The sequence below is a fragment of the Trichosurus vulpecula genome, chromosome 7 (genome assembly GCF_011100635.1).
Source record: "Trichosurus vulpecula isolate mTriVul1 chromosome 7, mTriVul1.pri, whole genome shotgun sequence".
Classification (NCBI taxonomy): domain Eukaryota; kingdom Metazoa; phylum Chordata; class Mammalia; order Diprotodontia; family Phalangeridae; genus Trichosurus; species Trichosurus vulpecula.
The window spans coordinates 272,552,634-272,575,091 of record NC_050579.1 but is presented as its reverse complement, the minus strand read 5'-3'; the positions used below and the strand labels follow the sequence as shown (position 1 = coordinate 272,575,091).

Genomic DNA, 22,458 nt, shown 5'->3' with positions numbered 1-22,458 from the left:
AGGCACACAGATCATCTTCAAGTATTTGAAAGTCTATCATGACCAATGGGGAATAGCTAAGTAAGTGGCATATGATTGTGATGGAGTACTACTGTGCTATAAGAAATGACAAGAAAAGAAAAACATAGCAAGACGTATATAAACTGATCTAAAGTGAAGTGAGATCATTCTGCACAGTAATGGCAGCATTCTAATGATGATCAGCTGTGAAAGACTTGGCTGCTTTGATCAATATAGTGAGCCAAGACAATTCCAAAGGAGTCATGATGAAAAAATCCTATCCACCTCCAAAGAGAGAACTGATGAACTCTGAGTGCAAAGTGAAATATAATCTCACCTTTTTTGTTGCAATATGGCTAATAGGGCAGTGTTTGTCATGATTTCCCTTTCCCTGTATACTTGATATTTTGCTTGTCTTCTCAGTGGGTAGTTGGGGTGGGAGGGAGGGAGAGAATTTGGAACTCAAAATTAAAAAGAAAAGAATGCTAAAAAAAATTATATGTGTGTGTGCTTTTTTTTAAGGCTATCAAGTGGAAGAGGAATTAAACTGGTTCTGATTAGCTCTAGCAGGCGGAAGAAGGAAGGGTGGAAGCTTCAGAGGCAGATCTGTTTAAGGTCTGTTGACAGGATCAACAAATGGAAAAGCTTCCCAACAATTAGCTGCCAAAAAGCAAAAAAGGCCACTTTAGGAGGTAGTGGATTCTCTGGATCCCTGGAAATCTTCACATATAGAACAAGTTTCCCTGTTAAGCTCTGAGTCTCAAGATTATATAAAGAACTGATTCAAATTTATAAGAATAAGAGCCATTCTCCAATTGATCAAAGGATATGAACAGCACATTTTCAAAGAAAGAAATCCACATTATCAGCAGCTATATGAAAAAAAAAATACTTCAAATTCCTAAAATTAGAAGAATTAAAATTAAAGTAACTGTGAGGTTCCTGCTTCCACTCATCAGATTGGCAAGATGGACTGAATGCCGAACCTCTAGTTAGGAAGATCTGAGTTCAAATCAAGCCTCAGATGTTTACTAGCTATAAAATGCCAGATAAATGACAGCCTGTAGTAGCAAATTAGATTTGAAGATCTTTCCCACCCAATAGGCCATGTGACCTGCTTACATCACAGGAAGCCTAAGTTACAGGTGGTGAGAGGAGTTTCCTGACAGGAAGAGGAAGTTATGTCACAGGAAATGCTGAGAGAGAGAGAGAGAGCAGTTATGGCTGCTAATGGCTGCTAATGGCCACCCTCGTGCTAGTTAGAGCTTAACAGGCTGACTTAGCTGTACTGTGAGTTTGTTTTTGGGAAGACTCCAGCAGGGGGTCAGAGAGGTTTTGGGATGGTGAGGCTCCATGTTGTGAAATGGTGTTTTAAGTTCCTTGCTGTTATGATAAAGTGGGCTGACTGGCTGTGGGAGCTGAACATTTGGTTATGGGATACGATCTTCTGGTGTCTGAATAAATGTTCTACTTCTTTTACCTCCTTTATGGAGCGTCTCTCATACTTTGGGACACAGAACTACACAGGCATAGTCATGGTTATCATTGATGTTGTGTTTATTGCCTTACTGATACACAGCCTCTCACTGCCTCAGTCTCCTCATCTGTAAGATGGGAATAATAATAGCATTCACCTCCTAGGGTGGTTGTGAGGATAAAATGAGATATTTATAAAAACACCATTTATTTAAATGCTGGCTGTTATCATAACAAAAAAATGAGAAATGTTGGAGTGGCTGTGGAAAAAAGACACATTAAGGAGGGAAGGAAGGAAACAAGTATTTATTAAGGTGCTTTACAAAAGTTATCTCATTTAATCCTTACAATTGTGAGAGACAGACGCTGAGGAAGGTGAAGCAGACAGAGGGAATTAGTGTCTAAGGCCAAATTTGAACTCACGTCTTCCTGACTCTAGGCCCAGCACTCAATCCACTAAGCCACTTGGCTGCAGAGCTGGTAGAGTTGTGAACCAGTCCAAGTAGTCTGGAATGCCTGGCACATAGTAGGCTCTTAATAAATGTTTGTTCACTTGACAAAACTGTTTATACCCTTTGATTCAATAACAGCACTACTAGAGCTCTACCTCAAAGAGATATAAAAAATGGAAATCAATGATCATAAAAAAGGGAAAAGGACCCACATGTACAAAAATATTTATAGAAGCTTTCTTTTTTTGTGGTGGCAAACAATTAGAAATTAAGAGGATCCCCATGAATTGGGGAATGACTGAACAAGTTGTGGTATGTGAATATAATGGAATACTACTGTGCTATAAGAAATGATGAGCAGGCAGACTTCAGAACAACCTGGAAAGACCTATATGAAGCAACGGTGAGTCAAATGAGCAGAACCAGGAAAACAATACACACAGTAACAGTCACAGTGTGTGAAGACTAACTTTGATAGACTTAGCTCTTCTCAGCAATGCAAGGATCTAAGGCTCAAAAAATCAAAAGACTCCTGATGGAAAATGCAATCCACATTCTGAGAAAGAACCATGGAGTCTGAATGCAGATGGAAGCATACTATTTTCTCTCATTTCTTTGTTTTTTCCCTTGTGCTTTGATTCTTCTTTCACAACACTGACTAATGTGGAAATATGTTTAATATGATTGTGCATGTATAGTCTGTATCAGATTGCATGCTGTCTTGGGGAGGGAGGATGGAAGGTAGGAAGGAAAATTTTAGAGCTCAAAATCTTACAAAAGTGAATGCTGAAAACTAATAAATAATTAATTAAAGAAAGAAATGGAAATCAAGGAGGTGCCTATCAATTCAGGAATGGCTAAACAAATTTCTGAGAATTTCGGACTTGTATGACTGGTTTCAGAGTGAAATAAACAGAACCAAGAGAATAAAGGATGTAATAACAAACATCGTAAAGACCTAACTTTGAAAGAATTAAGAACACGGTCACTGCAGTGACCAAACCACAATTTCAGAGGATCAGCGATGGAGCACGGTACCCATCTCCTGGCAGGGAGGCAGTAAACTCAAGATGCAGAATGAGACAAACGCTTCTGCACACAGCTATTGTGATATTTATTTTTAGTTTACTATGCACTTTTATTATAAGGGAAGAGGGAGGGAGAGAAAAGTAATGCTTGTTAATTGGCAAAGAAAAAAAAACCCATACAACAAAGACAGGTAGGTTAAACCACCTATTGATGATCTGTTTCAGATATGAATTGGATCAGATGACCTCTGAAGTCCTTTACCACTCTGAAATTTGTATGAATTACTGAGAGTACTGAATCATCTTGTCATTCATTTCACTGCTTGGATTCTTAAACTTCTTTGTGACACGGACCCCTCCTCAGATGTTTTTAAATACATATGATAAAATAAATAGGAATACAGAGGAAACCAATTATATTGAAAGTTAGCAAAATATTTTTTAAAAATAAGTTCACAGACCCCAGGTTAAAAACTCCTGGATGTAGGTTCTCAAACTTTTCTCCACACACTATTCTGGTAAGGCCAGAGACCCTATAAACAACATATTCTGGCTTACAACTATGTGAGGGTAGCGGGGTAGTGAGGAGGGAGAATCAAAGTTGTTTTCTGAGAAAGAACACCCTTTGATCTACGATAGCCGGGGAAGCAGGCCTGATACCTGCCCAGGAATTCCTGAGCTGCCATTAGTGACTTTCTAGCAATGATACAATTTGTGTGAACAGTGACAACACATGCTTCCTTTTGAGTCTGAATCAGCCTACAGATGTGGAGCCCCTGGTGGTACACGCCCTTAGTTCAGTAATCAAAAGTTAACTGTTGAAAAGGTCACAAAAATCACTTCCCTATGAACGCCAACCTCTGTTATGATCCATCCATTCACCAAGCATTTGCTGAACACCAATTTTAAGTCAAGGGTCATTTTAAATAAAATCTAAGAGAATAATGCCCCAAATTCAAAACAAAAATAAAAAGCAAAATCAAAAGTTTTAGACTTACGGAGACTAGGAGGAGGTGGGATCATAGCCCCTCCTGGTGGAGGAGCAGAGAACGGAGTGGGAGGAATTTTTCCTTGCTGAAATGCAGCCGCTTTGGAGGGAAAAAAAAATAGAAACACAAATAAGAATCTTAGATGATCATAATTTTTCTACTCTTTTTTATATAAATACATTATTTAAAAACATTTCAGCCACAATCATGTATGTCAGTCAACAATCATTTATTAAGTGTTTACATAGTTCTCAACCCTGGGGATACAAAGAAAGGCAAAAAGTAGTCTTCTTCTCAAGAAGCATACATTCTTTTTATTTTTTTGGAGGGGGGAAGTCAGGGCAATTGGGGTTAAGTGACTTGCCCAAGGTCACACAGCTAGTAAGTGTGTCAACTGTCTGAGGCCAAATTTGAACTCAGATCTTCCTGACTCCAGGGCCAGTGCTCTACTCACTGCACCACCTAGCTGCCTCAAGGAGCATACATTCTAACCTGTAAATACTTACATACAAGATCTATAATGAGCGTCTACAGCTAATGTGAAAGAAGAAGGCATTAGTGGATGGGGAGGACCAACCAAAAAAGCCTTAGGTGGAGTTTGAGCTGAGCCTTAAAGGAAAGCAGGGAAGAGGTGAGGAGGGAAGCACTCAAGGTGTGGGACAGCCAACAGAGTGAGATATATCATTATCAAAAGCGTGTAAGTTGGTCAGTGAAACTGGACAGCAGAGGGTGGGGAGGGGAGCAGGGTATTAAGTAGGAAAGGTAGGGAGGGGCCAGGCTATAAAGCTTTGAATGCCAAAGGGAGGAGTTTATATTTGATTCTGAAGGTAAAAGGGAGCCACTGGGAATTCTTGAGCAGAGGGGTGACACGGCCAGACCTCCTTAAGGAAACTACTTGGAGCCAGGAGAGACTTTATGCAGGGACACCAGTTAGAAGACTAATGCAACAGTCTCGGTGAGGGGTTATAAACTTGGTGAGGCTGTGAACTAGAGCTATGGCTGAGTAAGAATAGGGAATGGGACATATATAAGATGTATAGATGCTGTGAAGGTAGAAAAGACAAGGTCACAGGCCGGGATGATTGAGAGGATGACAGTGCCCTCAACAGTTATAGGGAAGTCTGAAGAATCTGAGAAGTGAGATGAGTTCTGTTTTGAAAATGCTGAACTTGAGATGCCTTTGGCAGTCCGCTTTGGGATGTCCAAAAAGCAGCTGCAGATGCATGACTGCAGCTCAGCACAGACATGAGGGTTGGATATATAGATCTGGGAATCATCAACAAACAGATGGCAAATCCATGGGAGCTAATGAGAGTACCAACCAATAAAGAACAGAGTGAAAAGAGAAGGAAGCCCAGGACAGAGTTATGGGGGACACCCATGGTTAGTGAGTGGGACTTGGAAGACAGAGGAGCAAAGGAGACTGAGAAGTAACAGTTGGACAGATAGGAAGAAAAATAAGAAAGAACTGTGTTACAAAAACCTAGAGAAGAGAGTCTGTCCAGAAGGAGGTGATCAACTGTGTCAAATGCTGTAGAAAAGTCATGGAGGATGAGGATTGAGAAAAGGCCAGTAGATTTGGCAATTAAAAGATCACTGGTGACTTTGAAGACAGTAGTTTCAGTTGAATGAAGAGGCTGGTTGGAAGCCAGAGTGCAGAGAGTTAAAAAAAGAATATATGTTGGTGTGTGTGTGTTGAGGGGTGCAAGATGTAGAGGTACCTATTGTAGATTGATTTCTCAAGGAGTTTAGCCACGAAAGGAAGGAGAGAAGAGGGAATGGATAGTTGAGTCAAGTAAGAGTTTTTTAAGGGTGGAGGAAACTAACATGTTTGTAGGTAATGCAGGGAAGAAGCTAGTAGAAAGGGAGAGATCAAGATTAGTGACAGTGTGAATGATAAGATGCTACAGAAGCAAGGATGAAATGAGACAAAGGGTGACGTTGGCAGGTTTGCCTCTTCATCTGAGACTAGAGTGAAGTAGGAGATAGTAAAGGAAAGTATCTGAGTGATGTGAGATGAGGCTGAGAAAGCGGGGGGAACTCTCAAGTTCAAACTTGAAGGATACTCATTTAACACACCGCAGGCTTTCTAGGGTTCAACTGGTTCAATTTTACCAGTAAAATCAGAATCAAATGTAAACTCCTCTATCCAGCATTCAGAGCTTTATATAGCCTGGACCCTCCCCACCCTCCATCATCTAGTTTCACTGACCAACTTACATGCTTTTTGAAAACAATATACCATCTCACTCTGTTGGCTGTCCCACACTTCCCTGTGCTTCCCTCCTCACCTCTTCCCTGGCTTCCTTCAAGGCTCAGCTCAAGCTCCATCTTCTGCAGGAGGCTTTTCCTGCTTGGTCCTCAATTGGTTTGCTGGTTCATCTTTACCAGCAAAAATATCTACCTAGCTTCTTTGCTTCTGACCCATTTGCCACTTCAATAGTTGAATTATATGACATACCCAGTACTCAAATTGATGTGCAATCTCAAGTTAGCTATCCTCTTCAATGATTACATTCTACTCTTGTCCATGGTCTCCTCTACGGTCACTACGGGGGGTCCACACAAGTGCCAGAGGGCATCATAGCTCCAGGATACCAGACCCATAAGTATCCATTAACTGTAACCCATCCTCTCTAAACATATTTGAGACTGTGATGTTAGCAGTCCAAGTGCAGTGGCTCTATTGTTTTTGATAGTGAAAATAATCCGTTATAAAATCACTGTATATTTTTAAATAACTTTGCTGGGTTGGAAGCAGATTAAAGCAAAGGGTTTTGTTTGATACAGAAAAAAGTCATCTTTAAAACACATGCTCAGTTATAGCAGGTTTAGACTTTAAGGCATTTTCAAGAAATAGTATTACATGAAGCAAACGTATCAGCCCTCCTATGTTTTCTTTAACCTTCCTACTTAACAGTTCCCTACTGCAAACCAGTATCTACCACGTGACACAAATGGCTCCAAGGCAGTCATTTCTAATTACAATTTAGCGGAAAGTAGATGAAACACGAACAGGATGAAAGAACACAGACAAACCAGAAAATGTTTCTATTTGTTTTTTTAATAGAGTCAGCCATAGTCTAGCTCAGATGCACATTCATCTACCTCAGTCCCTGAATCCAAACTCCAAATCCTAATTCTACTCTGTCAAGGCCCAGACAATCTGACCAGTGCAATGGAAAGTGATTGGGGTCATTCAATTCAGCTAAAATGAGCATTTATCAAGGTAAGTGCCTACGTGCCAAGCATAAATTACAAGGGAAAAAAATGACAGATTCTGTCCTCAAAAAACTTACAATCCAACAGGGTGAGAGAGTTCTAAGAGAGGAATTATGATGTGCACACAAATAGGTATGATGCATGGAAGGGTTAATGAAGACAAAGGGGAGTTCCCAAGTGCTCTAAGAACATCAGGAGGAAGAGATTACTTTCAGCTGCAGAGGGCTGAGGGGACGCCATGAAGAAGGTGGTGCTTCAATAGAGAGAGATGTGGAGTCTCTGCCAAAATGGAGGTCAATTAGGATAAGATGAGATCAGGTATCAGCTAGTAGTCCAGTCTAGCTGCAACGAGAAGTACTAGAAGGGGAGAAGAGAAATAAGACTGGAAAGATAGAGTGACGACATATTGTGGCTGGCTTTAAATGCCACACAAAGGAGTCTATATTTTGCCCTATTAGCATGAAGCTACAGAAAGTTCTTGGGCAATGGGCTACAATGGTCAGACTTGCACATGTTCTATGGGGCCCAGATGAACACCTAATCAAGTCAGGCATGAATTCTGATCATATATATTTTGTACAATTACAAGAGCATTTTTCTGTATGCATTTCAACTAAAGACAAAAATGTAGCATCTATTTATTTGGGCATATTTCTGTGGGCATTCACATCCTGCATTTATGGATGTGTACATACACATACATGCATGTATATATGTATATGCACATGTATACACATGCATTCACCTGTACACGTATTTACATATACATTGTGTAAATGTGTACACAATGTACATATATACACACATACATATATGGATAGATGAATCTTACAAACTTGTATACCATGCCCATATGGGGCTTCTCATAAAGTATCTGAATGCAACAGGCAGACAAATGCATATGTGTGTATATGTACATGTGAGTGTATACGTGCCAGTAAATATCTAACAAGCAGATGAAAGCATATGGTCACACACATACAGTCATGACCCACATCTGTACATACACACATATATACATGATGTACATTTACATACATGTATGTACATACACATGTACTTTTGCCTGCTTAATGTTTATTAGCCCATATACATTTATATGCACATATACACATACGCATACGCCTGCCTATTGCATTCTGATGCTTTATGAGGAGCCTCATTGAGATTTCTGTAAGATCATACAAGTGATGCTCCATACAGGCATGATACACATTTGTCCATGGGGGTCCTTTGCCAAGAATGACAGACCTAATAAAAGCACCCTTACCAAGACTGTAGATAACCAGGAATGAGTGGGATCGGTTGCTATGGGAGTACACCTTTCGTGTATTCAGAAGTAAAATAAACCAAATGTGTGGATTGCTTCCTTTCCAGGCCAAGAGGAACACAGTGTTTTTTCCTGAAGTACAGAATTCAGAGGTGGGAGGAGACTAACAGATCATTCCCCACTAACACTGTCAAAGGTTAAGTATAGTGCCTGCTCACTTTTGTCCAGTGTAACCAATACAGTACATTAAGAAACAGCCCTGTGAATAATTCATAAAGTGAACCGCCCATTTGTGGATCCAAAATTGACTGTAAATCACTGGAAGATTTTGTCCCAAAGACAGTAACCTGAAGTGGAAATTCACAAAGAGGTGTACCTACAAAAATGATCCCTAAAGTGTTTTCTTACAAGGAGGGTTGAGGAAGAGGGAGGGTATACCTTAACACCAAAAGAGCTTCCCAATTAAGATCATTCCTTAGTTCATTTTTGTAATTTTAGTTGCTACCACAGTGTATTATACACAACAAGCCTCAACCAATGTTTACTGAAGGGTAGATGATAATATTAGATGAAGGCAGAAATAACGGCTCAGGGTCAGAAAGATTAGTGTCCACTTGAGTGTAAGCATCACCCGGTTGCAGACAAGTGCCCTGTGATTCTCTTTTCTTCCAAAATCACTCTTAACATTTATTAGTTTGCCTTTAGCTCAGGTGTAATTCTTTCTTAAATCATATAAAATGAAAAACTGATGTCTAGAGTTTAACTGCAATTTTCAAACAATTCAAAGTGTGAGGAGGTGGGGAATGAGGAGGGGAAAGTTAACATTAAAATCAGAAAAATGTTCTCAACTGTGTATAGATAGACTGGCCAACAAAAGCCATGGATCTTCCAAGTACTAACTTACATTAGAAATTTTAATTCTTCTGATGCTTTAATGATAATAATAATCCACATGGATATGTACACACATGTATTACAGATATTATACATATATCATACACACAATTCACAATATGTATCTGTCTATCTGTCTATCCATCCATCCACCCATCCATCCCTTAAAAGTTTACCAAGTGTTTTTCCCACAAGAAGCTGTGAGAAAACTGAAGCTCAGAAAGCTTAAATGACAATCACCGTTAGGAGTTAGTTTTTGTTGGAGCACGAATATGAACCCAGGCACTAGAATGGCCACTAGTTTCAGATGTAACGACCCTGAAGTCAACAGACGTGTCCAAAATCACAAATATAGACCTACAAGCATTCAAAACCTCATTTGGATTACTTGATGCTTCTGTTACCTCCCTTCTAATCAATTTCTTACAGCTTTGATAATGGGATGAGTAAATCCAAATGAAATCTCTCAATTATTCTATTTGGATGAAATTACACATTTCTTTTCTCTTTTGTGTTTCAACTATGAAGGGTCTCAGCATGGAAGATGGCAGCTAGAAAGCAGGGACTTGCTTAAGCTCTCCCCCAAATCCCTCCAAATATCTGTAAAAAGTGGCTCTGAACAAATTCTACAGCTGCAGAACCCATGAAATAGCAGAGGGAAACAGGTCTCCAGCCCAGGAGAGCCTGGATGGTTGCCAGGAAGGGTCTATTGCACGGTGCTGAGAGCGGAGGGCAGCCCAGCGTGGGCCACACCGGGACAGACCAGACCCTGAGTCAGCCAGCCGGAACAGGCCTTGGGGCCATTAAACAGTGAGCTGTGGCAGTTACCAGACTTCTCAACCCACAAACGCCAAAGAGCAGGTTAAAGACAAACTGCAGGATTGAGTTCAGAGTGGTCTGGCTGCCAGCTCTGGGGGTGGAGGAAGTGGTGCAGTGGTAGTGGTAGCAGCAGCAGGAAGCTCCTGAGGCTGCTTCCAGAACTCCAGCATCAGCTGCTTCCTGAGTCCCTGGCTCACACGGTGAGAGGAATCTAGCAGCGGAACAGAGCAGGAGTGCAAGGAGCGCTTTGTGAGCACAAAGGCTGATTCTCTTGCTGTGCCCTGCTGGGATTGGTATTGCAGTCCTGGTTGGCAGTTCTTGGGGAAGGAGGAGTGCTGCTGTGACAGAGCCTGGGGTGATGGGTGGAGTAGAAGTAGCTCTGAAAACAGCAGTGCTTAGACCCTAAAGCTTGGGACAAAGTACTCTCTACTCTACAAGCTGTCATATCCTGACAAAAAGCTCAAGGGTCAAGTAGTTGGCTGAGAACATGAACAGGCAGCGAAAACGAACTCAGACTCAAATGCAGACTCAAACTCAAAATCTAGATTCCTTTTTTGGTAACAAAGAAGATCTAAACATACAGCCAGAAGAAGTCAACAAAGTCAAAGAGCCTACATCAAAAGCCTCCAAGAAAAATATGAATTGGTCTCAGGCCATGGAAGAACACAAAAAGCATTTGGAAAAGCAAGTAAGAGAAGCAGAGGAAAAATTGGGAAGAGAAATGAGAATGATGCAAGAAAACCATGAAAAACAAGTCAACAACTTGGTAAAGGAGACCCAAAAAAATACTGATGAAAATAACACCTTAAAAAATAGACTAACCCAAATGGCAAAAGAGCTCCAATGAGGAGAAGAATGCCTTGAAAGGCAGAATTAGACAAATGGAAAAGGAGGGCCACAAGACCACTGAAGAAAATACTACCTTAAAAATTAGAATGGAGCAAGTGGAAGCTAGTGACTTTATGAGAAATCAAGATATAAAACAGAACCAAAGGAATGAAAAAATGGAGGACAATGTAAAATATCTCATTGGAAAAACCACTGACCTGGATAACAGATCCAGGAGAGATAATTTAAAAATTATTGGACTACCTGAAAGCCATGATCAAATAAAGAGCCTAGGCATCATCTTTCAAGAAATTATCAAGGAAAACTGCCTTGATATTCTAGAACCAGAGGGCAAAATAGAAATGGAAAGAATCCACTGATGGCCTCTTGAAAAAGATCCCCAAAAGAAAACTCCTAGGAATATTGTCAACAAATTCCAGAGTTTCCAAGCCAAGGAGAAAATACTGCAAGCAGCCAGAAAGAAACAATTTGAATATTGTGAAAACACAATCAGAATAACAAAGATCTAGCAGCTTCTACATTAAGGGATTGAAGGGCTTGGAATATGATATTCTGGAGGTCAAAGGAGCTAGGATTAAAACCAAGAATCACTTACCCAGCAAAACTGAGTATAATGCTCCAAGGCAAAATATGGACTTTAAATAAAATAGAGGACTTTCAAGCTTTCTCAGTGAAAAGACCAGAGCTGAATAGAAAATGTGACTTTCAAACACAATAATCAAGAGAAGCATGAAAAGTTAAACAAGAAAGAGAATACATAAGGGACTTACTAAAGTTGAACTGTTATGTTTACATTCCTACATGGAAAGATGATGTGTGTAATTCATGAGACCTTTCTCAGTATTAGGGGAGTTGAACGGAATATAGACAGAGGGCACAGGATGAGTTGAATATGAAGGGATGATATCTAAAAAAATGAAATAAATTTAAGGGGTGAGAGAGGAATATATTGAGAGAGGGAGAAAGGGAGAGATAGAATGGGGTAAATTATCTCACATAAAAGTGGCAAGAAAAAGCAGTTCTGTTGGAAGGGAAGTGGGGGCAGGTGAGGGCGAATGAGTGAATCTTGCTCTCACAGGATTCAACTTGAGGAGGGAATAACATACACACTCAATTGGGTATCTTACTCCACAGGAAAGTAAGGGGAAGGGGATAAAAAAAGTGGGGATGAAGGGAGGGCAGATAGGGGGAGGAGATAAGCAAAAGCAAACACCTTTGAAATGGGACAGGGTCAAGGGGGACAAGATATGATGGAAGAAAATATAGTTAGCCTTTCAAAACACAAGCATTGTGGAAGTGTTTTACAAAATGATACATGGGTGATCTACGTTGAATTGCTTGCCTTCCTAGGGAGGATGGGTGGGAAGGGAAGAGGGGAGAGAATTTGGAACTCAAAGTTTCAAAAGCAGATGCTTAAAAAAAAAGTTGGTTTTTGCATGCAGCTGGGAAACAAGATATATAAGGAATGGGGCAAAGAAATCTATCTTGCCCTACAAGAAAGGGGAAAGATGCGGGGGGTGAGGGAAAGTGGGGTGAAAGAGGTGAGGGCTGACTGGGGAATGAGGCAATCAGAATATATGCCATCTTGGAATGGGGGGGAGGGTAGAAATGAGGAGAAAATTTGTAACTCAAAATCTTGTGGAAATCAATGTTGAAAACTAAAATACTAAATAAAATCACTAATGCATAAAAAAGAAAGATCTCAGCATGTTTTATCATTAATAATTCACTATCCAATTTATTTACACAACCTTAGGAATCAGAGAGATACCCTTTTCATTCATTCAGTAAGTCTTTTCAATTCTACCTCTACATCTTTCCCACCATGCCCTTCTCCCCATGCACATGGTTACACTATTTCTGGCCCTCTAGCCTTAACTACTGCAATGGCCTCCTAATTGGTCTCTCTGTCTCAAGGATCTCCCTTTTCCAATCCCTCCTCTACAGAGCTGCCAAACTGATATTCCTAAAGCAAAAGTACGGCCACATCACTCTCCTACTTTAAAAAACTCCCTACTACCACCATGATCATAGCTTGGCATTTAAAGTCCTTACAGAGTGACTTCAACCTACCTTTGCAAGCTTATTACACAAGACTTCCCTCATTTATCCTTCAGCCCAGTCAAAATGACTTTCTTACTCTTCCTACTCCTATCGCCACTCTCTGCACAGGCTTCCCCCAAGTCCGTCTCCCTCCTCATTGTTATACCTTAGAATTCCTAGCTTCCTTCAAAGTTCAAATTCAACTTTGGACATGAGGCCTTTTGACACCCCTTAATCCCCCCATTGCTAGCTCTGTTCTCTTCTCCACAAAAATTACCTTGTATTTATACTTATATATGTACATATTACTTCCCTCAATGGCAAACAAGCTCCTTGGACTATTTTCTCAGCCCCAGGGCTTAGAATGGTGCCTGGAACATAGTAGGTGCTTAATAAATTCTTACTAATTGAGTCAAGATGTAACTACCCCCAATAACGCAGATGCAGCCAGGTGCAGCTGGCAGAAGGAAGGTACCAGTTGACCAGAGGAAACGAGGGATGGGTCCTTACTCGTTTTATCGATCAGGCTCTGAGCTTGCTCTTCCATCCATTTTTGATAGTAATCTTTCACATTCTCTTTGTGTTTCCTACCGCTGCAGTGTGTCTTTCGTACAGATGGCTGTAAAATAAAAGAGATGCCAGGTTGAAATCTGCCATACCCAGATTTTAACAAAAGCAAAACCAAAAATCATATAACGTCCGACCATTGCAGGACACCTATACTGGGAGCACCTCTCCAAGGGATTGCTTACATAGCTCATGTAAATGAGGCACAGCGGCCCACCGCCAAAGCTCCTGTGCCCAACACATTCTCTAAGGACCAAGTCTGTTATCTTAGATTTCTGTCAGAAATCACAATTCATCAATTACACAGGTCACACAGCCTATCAGAGTGCACTGCACCTAATATTCCCACGGTCCTTTTGCATTTATGGAAGCAAACAAATTGAATACTACAAGCACTGCTCCCCAATTTGCCTTCCTAGTTCCCACAGTTAGCACAACAGACAACAGATAAAGCTGTCACAGAATCTCGAAATACAAAAAAAAATGACCCTAATATCTTTTCAGTAATGCTAAGCCATTAAAAGCACTGTTCACATAAATACAAGTTATACTAGATGCCACAAAGTAATAGAAAAGATTACCCTAAGTAAGAAATGAGAACCTATGGAAATGTCCCCAGAGTCAGAAGGTCAAAAATGTTTAAGGTGCTCTGAGCCCACCTGAGGGAGCTGCTCCTCCAATCACTTTAGCAATTGTTCAGTATCCAAATGGACCACTTAAAAACAGCAATATTACAGATATTTCCAACCCTTCTCTGGAGAGCTGCTTTTTATTTCCCTGAAGGCTTGGGATCAGTAGAAGGTGAGTAGATATGTGTAACAATAAAGGCCTGATAGGAGAAAATGTAGCTCTATTGAGTTCTCCTATCCTCTGGAAATGCAGATCACGAAAGCATACAAGAAAGAACACTGCTGGCTGCAGTCAGCCTGAAGATCTACCAGGTATGGTTTAAGATCTACTGGCAGAGCTTAGCCTTCTCAGTGGGGATCCCTACACAACAATATTATAAGAATATTTACAGCTAGAGTCTCTAGAGGAACAACCACCGCACAATACCTCATAATGCCATCAATAAAGAAATATAACACAACATATTTGACCAGAAGCATTCCAAAACTGCAGGATTAGAATAGAGCAAGTGAAGAATAACAGTACAGAATTGGTTAGGTGTGTCCTGGTGTCTTACTGAAAAGGTGTTCACATGACATCACATCTCAGCTGGGAGGAAGACAGAAGATAAAGATTTCTCTGATTCGATTTTTTACAATATACAAACTAGGGTCCCTGGCTTCGTTATTTCTAAAACAGATAACTTGCAGAGGCAACCGCTAAGGCTCTGAGTTTGTAGAATCAAACAAAAACATGGCTAATAGTTTAAAGCAACTGCTATACCGTTCACAAAACAACTTCTTAGTTTCTCCCAATTCTTACCTTGTCACAAAAACCATACTTGCTAAACCCAACTTTTGTTCTCACACAAGAAAATTCTGCCTATCGAAAGGCTATAGACAGACTACTTTAGCTGTACAAACATTGAGCAGATACTTACAGGAAATAAAATCACTGAAGGAAAATCCAGAAGGCTTTTCTCCAAATCAACAATCATAGTTTACATTTATGTAACATTTTACAGTTTACAAAGCGCTTTCCTCACAACAACTCTGTGAGGTGGGTAGTGCAAGTGAATTTAATGAATGAGGAAACTGAAGCCCCCAAAGGGCAAAATGCCTTGCCCACAGCCTCACAGCTACTAATTGGCATGAGCCAGGACTTAGGAATCTAGGCCTCCTATCTCCAAGTTCAGTGCAACTTCTTGAGCAACACCGTAACTCAAAGGCCTGAACAGCGCAGGGACACTAAATATAAAACATGGTGGGGAAGACAGCACACTTTGTGCAAAAAGAATTTACTTTGCATCATCCCATGGTGTACAAACTACAGCACACGAGCAACACTACTTACAGAGTCATGGGTGAGGTACGTATCGCAGTAGTCACAGTAAAATCTGTGGGGGAGAAGGAGAGAGATGGCCACCACCATGTTAACAGTAATAAGTTGCTTTCACTCAGCTAAAGGGGTCAGAGCTGGTACAATCACCTGGCCAGTAACGCCAGGCAGCTCAGCGATTCAGACTGAAGGCAAAACCTTTGAAACAAACTTGTTTTCTTTTTCCTTTTTCTAGTTCAATTCAAAAAGACACTCATTAAGCACCTCCTATGAGGAAACTCTGTTACAGATACAAGGATGAAACAACAAGACAGCCCCTGCCTGTGTGGGGGAGAGGGAGCCCTGTGGAGATGCAAGGTTCACTGATAAACACTACACAAGGTAGATTGTGATGGGGACAAAGGAGAGACCTAGACAAAGAATTCCAGAAAAAAAATTGTAGGGGACAAGAACATTTCCAGCTGAGGGAGATCATGGCAGACATGGCATCTGACCTGAGCCCTGAACAGAAGAACTTCAATTCCCTACCTGAGGAGTAGCACTCTTCTTCTTGCCTGCTGTGAAGCAAAAGGGAAGAGGAAAAGGACAAGGAGGAAGGGGATGAGGAGAAGAGGAAGGGAGAAGGACGTAGAAGATGAAGAGGGAAAAGGAAGGAAAAGGAGGAGAAGGAAGGAGGGAGGAAGAGAGGCAGGAAGGGAAGGAAAACTCATTTCCTTTTTTGACAAGGTTATTAAACTGACAGATTAGGAAATATTATAGATGAATTTGGCAAAGCATTTGGCAAAACCTCTCGTAGTGTTCTTGTGGAAAGTTGGAGATGTGGGTTAGACCAGTATGCTCCAAAGTGGGAGTTATGGCTTGACCACCCAGGAGTATGTGACCAATTGGAGGGTGGGAAAAGAGGTTGGATCCCACCCTCCCAGCTATGATCAACATGGGAAATCTGTCCAACACAACCACACCTGTCACCCATAGCAATCCAACACTTCCCTCACTACCCTGACTTCCACAGCTGTGCAAGCTCCCAACCTTCCCCATTTCGAGTCCAGCCTCAGCCTTCAGGGAGTTATAACCTAACCCAGACCTGGGCACCTGCAACTACAACTGAGGTTGGGGAAGTCCCACCTCTCCTAGCACAGAGCCACTACCACCTCCACCTCACCCATATACTTGGAAAATAATTTTACTGATGGGGTGCACAATCAAAAACTTTGGAGACCACTTGGTTACACAATAGTACCATAGATTCAGAACAATTGAATGGCTATATCCAAAGAATAGTCATTAATGAAGGGTTCAAAACCAACCCGGAAAGAGGTTTTATTTATTCATAAATTCAACAAGCATTCATTAAGTGCCTAATATATGCAAGGTTCTGGGACACAAAGACATAAACAACATAGCCCTTGCCCTTGAGGAGCTTACAGTCTATTGGGGGAAAATAACATGTATATAAAAATTAAATACAAAACATATACAAAGTACTAGCAATGGGAAGCACTGGGACAGTCTTCTTGCAGGAAGTGGCATTTGAGCTGAGTTTTGAATCAAATGAGGGATCCTGAGAGGCAGAGGTGAGGGAGGGGGGTAGTGCTTTCCAGGCGTGGGTGACAGTATGTTTAAAAGCAGAGATGTGAGAAAGGGAATGCCATGAACAAGAAACAACAAGCAGGCCAGTTGGCCTTGATATAGGGTATATAAAAGAATAATATTCAGTAGGCCTGGAAAAATGGACAGAAGCCAAGCAGAGGAGTCTTTATTTTGTCTTAGAATCAAGAGTTCTTAACCTTTTTTGTGTTGTGGGGATCTTTGACAGTCTGGTGAAACATGTGGAGCCATTCTTAGAATGATGTCTGTTGCCTAAATTCACAGTTGAAGGAAATGCTAAATTGTAGTTGGAGGTTAATGAAAACAAAGGTGTAATTTTTTTCCAGTCCAAGTTCACAGACCCCCTGAAATCTAGCCACACACTCATTTGGGGCCGTGGACCTTAGGTTAAGAATCCCTGTCTTAGAAGCAAGAAAGAGTAACTGGAGCTTTTTAAGCAAGGGAGTGACATGTTTAGATCTGTCTGTGCTTTGGAAACATTGATTTAGCAGTCATACAAAGGATGGATTGGAGAGGAAAGAGACTAGAGGATGAGAGAGCAATTAGAAGGACCAGTTTAGAGGACATGATATGATCTGAAAGAGGGTAATGGCTTTGTAAGTATAGAAAAGGGGACTGCTACATGATATATTGTGGAAATAGAATAGATAATACTTAGCAACTGATTAGATATGAAGGGTAAATGGCATGGAACAGTTAAGGATGGTACCAGGGTTTCAAACCTGGTTAACTTGAAGAATGGAAAGTTAGAGAGAGATGTGGGATTTGGGGTGGGGTGGGACAGGATTCCCTTTTTGGACATATTGAGTTTGAGAAACCTGTAAGATAGCCAATTAGAGGTCGGGTAGGCAGTAGATAGTATGGGACTGGAGTTCAAAAAAGACTGAGACTGGATATGTAAATTTCACGATCATCTGCATAGAGGTAGTTTAATCCAGGAGGGCTCAAAGACCAGCAAAAGAAGGTAGCCGGAAAAGGGACCAAGCTAGAGCCCACATATCTTTCTACGCATAGCAGATAGGATGCGGATGATGATTTGTCAAAAGAGATTAAGAAGGGGCAGTCAAAAAGCGGTAAGAACCAGGAGAGAGTAGTGCTACAAAACCCAAAGGCGGGAAGATGTGGTCAACAATTGCAAATACCAAAGAAAGGTCAACACGGATAAGGACGAATAAAAGGCCATTAGATATAGAAATTAATAGGTCATTGGTAACTTTGGGAATAGAAATTTTCACTGGTGTTGAAAAGTGAATCTGAGATGAGAAAGTAGAGGCAATGAATATAAGGCAACTTTTCACAAGGAGTTTGGCTATAAAAAACAGAAGATGTATAAGGCTATAATTTGAGGGAATGGTAGAATTCAGTGAAGTTTTAAAAGTTTTTTTAGATCTGGCCATCTTTGAAGGCAGCAGGACGGGGAGTCGGTGGATAAAGAGAGAAATTATGGCGAGGGAAGAATGATTAAAGTGGAAACTTCTGAAGAAGTGAGGGGTTGAAACAGAAACAGAGGGGTTGGTGTATTCCTCCAACACTGCAGCAAGGAAAAAGAGTATGGCAGATGATGTTTAAGTGATTTGGAGTACAGAGTTGGGAAGAGGGAGCTATCAATGGTTGGCCTCAATTTTTTTGCTTAAGTATTTGGTGAAGTCCTCTGCTGAAAGAAGGGAGGGATGTTGTAGATGGCTTAAGGGAAGAAGAGAAAGTTTGGAATAGAAGCCAAAGGAGAGCAGGAAAGAAAGTTAAACAAGGAAAAGTAAAAGGACTGGCATGGAGTTTGAGGGCTCAGCAGAGACTATATATATATACTTGTAACAGACTCATTCAGAATAGCCATGTAATTTCCTCTGTTGAGGCACAGAAGCCAAGATGGATGGCGGGAGTAATCTAGAGTTGGCATTTAGGAAGAGCAGAAAGAAGATAAGGGTATACAGTATATGTATACAGTATATATACAGTATAAGAGTATACAGTAAAAAGTTGAATTGGTTAACTTAAAAGCTAAGATTTTGAAGAAAGCTAACATTGACGGTGGAAGAATACAGAGATGAATGGAGTGACAGGTAATTGCAAAGAAGACAAAGAAAGATTTAAGGAGGATTAAGCAGGGAGAGAGATGGAATGAGGTTATGGTCAGATAAATAAATACCAGCATTATGCACACAGCTGGCAGTGGAACACTTGTGAGGGATGGTGACACCAATAACTTCCCCGACGCATTTCATTCAGATCATGCAAACTGAGGTCTCCAGAGGGGTATGCCAATATCTTTGGCCCCGTGCTGTTTAATACTTTTAGCAATGACTTGGACTTCCTTATAAATTTTGCAGATGATACAAAGTGAGGAGGGAAAGTTTAAAGCACTGTATGGATAAGTTAGGATTCAAAAATATTTTTGTCTAGAAGGTGAAGCCAAATCAAGAAAGATTAAATTTAACAGTGAAAAATGTAGTCTTACACTCCCTATTTGCCTCTGCCTCTTAAAATCCCTATAATCCTTCAAGACTCGACCCAAGCACCTAATTCACTTTGTTTCTAGTGCCTTCCCCCCAAAAAACACCTTGTATCTACTTTGTATATCCCCATATACGTACATATGTCTGCTCAATAGAATGTAAACTCCTTGAAGTCAGGGACTTTTGTCTTTAGCTGTGCCTAGCCCGGTACCCGGCATGTAGCAGGCACTTAAAATGTCCACTGATGGATTAAAAGATTCAACTTCACACGTACAAGACGGAGAGGCACGATTAGATCAGGAGTTCTCTGAAAAAGACCTGGGTTTGTGGTCTTAGCGAACCGCCAATAAATGGGATCTGAGCCCACATTAAGAGGCAGGGCGCGTCCAGGTCTAGAGGGGTGGTCTTTTCCATCGCACTGGTTTAGGGCACACACGTACTCCGTCTCTAGCACCACGTTTTGGGAAGGCTAAGTTCTTCGGGGGAAAAAGGCAACCAGGACCGTGACAGGGTCAGACCTAAGGGGTTCAGTTCAAGGAACTGGGGGATGACTTAACAAGGGACGTGCCGGCCACGTCCACGTCCGTGAAGGACTGTCAGGAGCCACGTTTGCTGCCCTTGGCCCGGGGGCCAGAAACAGGACGGATGGGTACAAGTTACAAAGAAAAGAATTTATCCTCGATGGGGAACAAAATCAAATCACATCTTTCTAACAATCACAGAGCTGGCCAGAGAAACCGCAGGGCCCGCCTCGGGAGGCGGTGAGTTCTTTCGCATTTGGTCTTCAAAGCGAGAACGTCCGCACGGCGTGGGTCCGAGGTAACGGGGCTTTCTGGTCCCGCTTGGGCCGGAGGTTCCCTGACAATTCTCAGACTGGTCCGAGGGAAGCTGGGGGGAGGGGGCCGCGTCCGCTGACAAGGAGGGGGAGGAGAGGGGTGCGGGAGAGATGGGGGGAGGAGGAAAGGAACGGGAGGGGAGAGGGGATGAAGGAGGGCGGAGGGCCTTTCTTTGGAGCAAGCCCTACCTCTCCCTTTCCCCCACCGTCTCCCGAGCAGACCCGGGAGCCCCACCCCGGTTCGAGCCCACCCCCGCCCCCGCACGGAGCCCCGGCGCGCCCTCCTCTCAGCCTCCCCCTCACTTGGGCATGGTGCTCCGCGGTCCGTTGGTCGTACCGATCCGCGCTGAGCCACCGGAAGTGACGTCTGGGGTAGCGCCGAAAATGATGCTCTAAGGCTGCGTCTTCTCCCCACCTCTCTAGCTGCCTCCGTGCCGCCGTCCAATCGCTGACCGGCCCGGCTGGAGCTGCCTTCCTATTGGTTGTTGTCCTTTCGGTCGGGAGTGGGGGGGGAAGGGGAGAGAGAGATTGAGAGAGAGAGAGAGAGCGAGAGAGAGAGCGAGAGCGAGAGGGCGAGGAAGAGCAAGAGAGAGAGCAGCGGAGCAAGAATGAGGATGAGAGATGGAGACTCTGATGACCCCCCCTCCGTCCCAATCTCGGGCTATGGGTATGGGCACAGTCCAAAATGACTTCGTTCTAGATCTTTGACCGCCCCTCTTTAAAATTTTTTCATTTTATTATTTTTATTTATTTAAATTTATTATTTATTTTTATTTAATATTTAGACGAATTTCTTAGTAAGACATCAAAGACCCACTACCATCACCCCAGGTTATTAGAGCTGGGACACGGATCTTTTGCACAGGCTCTCCCAGGTGCCTGGAATGCGCTCCCTCCTCTTGTTCTAAGTTCCCTTCCGAGGTCAGCTTGAGCTTCATCTCCTATGAAAAACCTTTTTTAACTTCCCCTAGCTGCTAGTGTAAAAAGATTACTTTTTGTTTCTATTTTGTTTATCCTTTTAGACGTACGAGTTGTCTCTTCGGATAGAATCTAAATTCCTGGAAGGCAAGGAATTTCATCTTTATCTCTATCCCTGACATCTAACAGTGCCTGGCACACAGGAGGCCACTCGAGGAATGCTTGTTTATTGATTTATTGATGGAGGAAACGGGAATCGATCAAAGTTGCAAATAGAGGGGGTGGGCGTTGGGAAGAAGTTCCTGTTTTTTAAAGACTGGAGTAAAGAAAGAGACAATGGGCAGTGGTGTTGATGAGGTGCTTGTGCTTGGACCCTAAATTCTTACAGCCTCTGCTTGGGGCCTGTGCCTGAACTCCAATTCCAAAACACATCCAGTTCTCATAAACACATCTAGTTCTCAAAACATATTCTCTCTCAGGCTGTTTTCTCTCTAGTTAAAGGTCAACGTGACCCAACTTATCTCTGCTTCTTCCTTAGTACACTGAATCATAACCATATTTACTATTTACTGACCTTTCTAACATGTATCTTAGAGATAGTATTTTGTCTAACAAGACACTAGATGAGAAACTATCCCCTTTAGCCCCAACTGATGGTGAACTTAGTGACATTTCACAGTAAAGACCACACCCCTAGTAATCCCCTGTGGGCTATTTCCTAGAGAATTCTGGGTGATAAACCTGTGCAGTAGATACTAAATGTGCATGTTCCTTTGGGGACCAACCATACCTCCACCACTCCCTAATCCCACCCCCCCAAACACCTAACTGACATGTCCTCCCCTTTAATCCCCTAGAAGCTTCTATAAAAATTTCCCCTGCACATCTTTATGGCTTCAGGTTCCCTAAGATCTCTTGCCTGCTGAAAAAGTGTAATAAATCTTTGCCTCCTTGACTTAAAGAATGCTTGTGTCTGTGAATTCATTCCAGGTGGCCTCGCCCTGGGAACTTTAGTTTGGGATCCCTGCATCTCTGGGTTTCTTAATTATCTTGCAAATGAAAGTTTAGTAGGCCTTCTAAAATCACTT

At 41.9% G+C, this 22,458-nt stretch overlaps 1 protein-coding gene and 1 long non-coding RNA gene across 2 annotated transcripts in view; one reads left to right on the top strand and one right to left on the bottom strand.

Moving 5' to 3' along the window:
* Window positions 1-20,815, bottom strand: part of SNRPC (small nuclear ribonucleoprotein polypeptide C) — a 32,036-nt gene extending 11,221 nt beyond the window's left edge. The window contains exons 1-4 of the mRNA XM_036767797.1: window positions 20,756-20,815; window positions 15,572-15,614; window positions 13,553-13,661; window positions 3,955-4,044 (exon numbers count right to left, since the gene is read on the bottom strand). Of these exons, the coding sequence (XP_036623692.1) occupies window positions 3,955-4,044; window positions 13,553-13,661; window positions 15,572-15,614; window positions 20,756-20,763 (250 nt within the window). The 5' untranslated portion in view covers window positions 20,764-20,815. The remainder of the gene's footprint in view (window positions 1-3,954; window positions 4,045-13,552; window positions 13,662-15,571; window positions 15,615-20,755) is intronic.
* A 155-nt stretch (window positions 20,816-20,970) lies between these two features.
* Window positions 20,971-22,206, top strand: LOC118858796. Its single transcript, XR_005010955.1, has 3 exons — window positions 20,971-21,119; window positions 21,238-21,373; window positions 21,475-22,206. It is a non-coding gene; the product is annotated as an uncharacterized LOC118858796 (long non-coding RNA).
* Window positions 22,207-22,458: the final 252 nt, after the last annotated feature.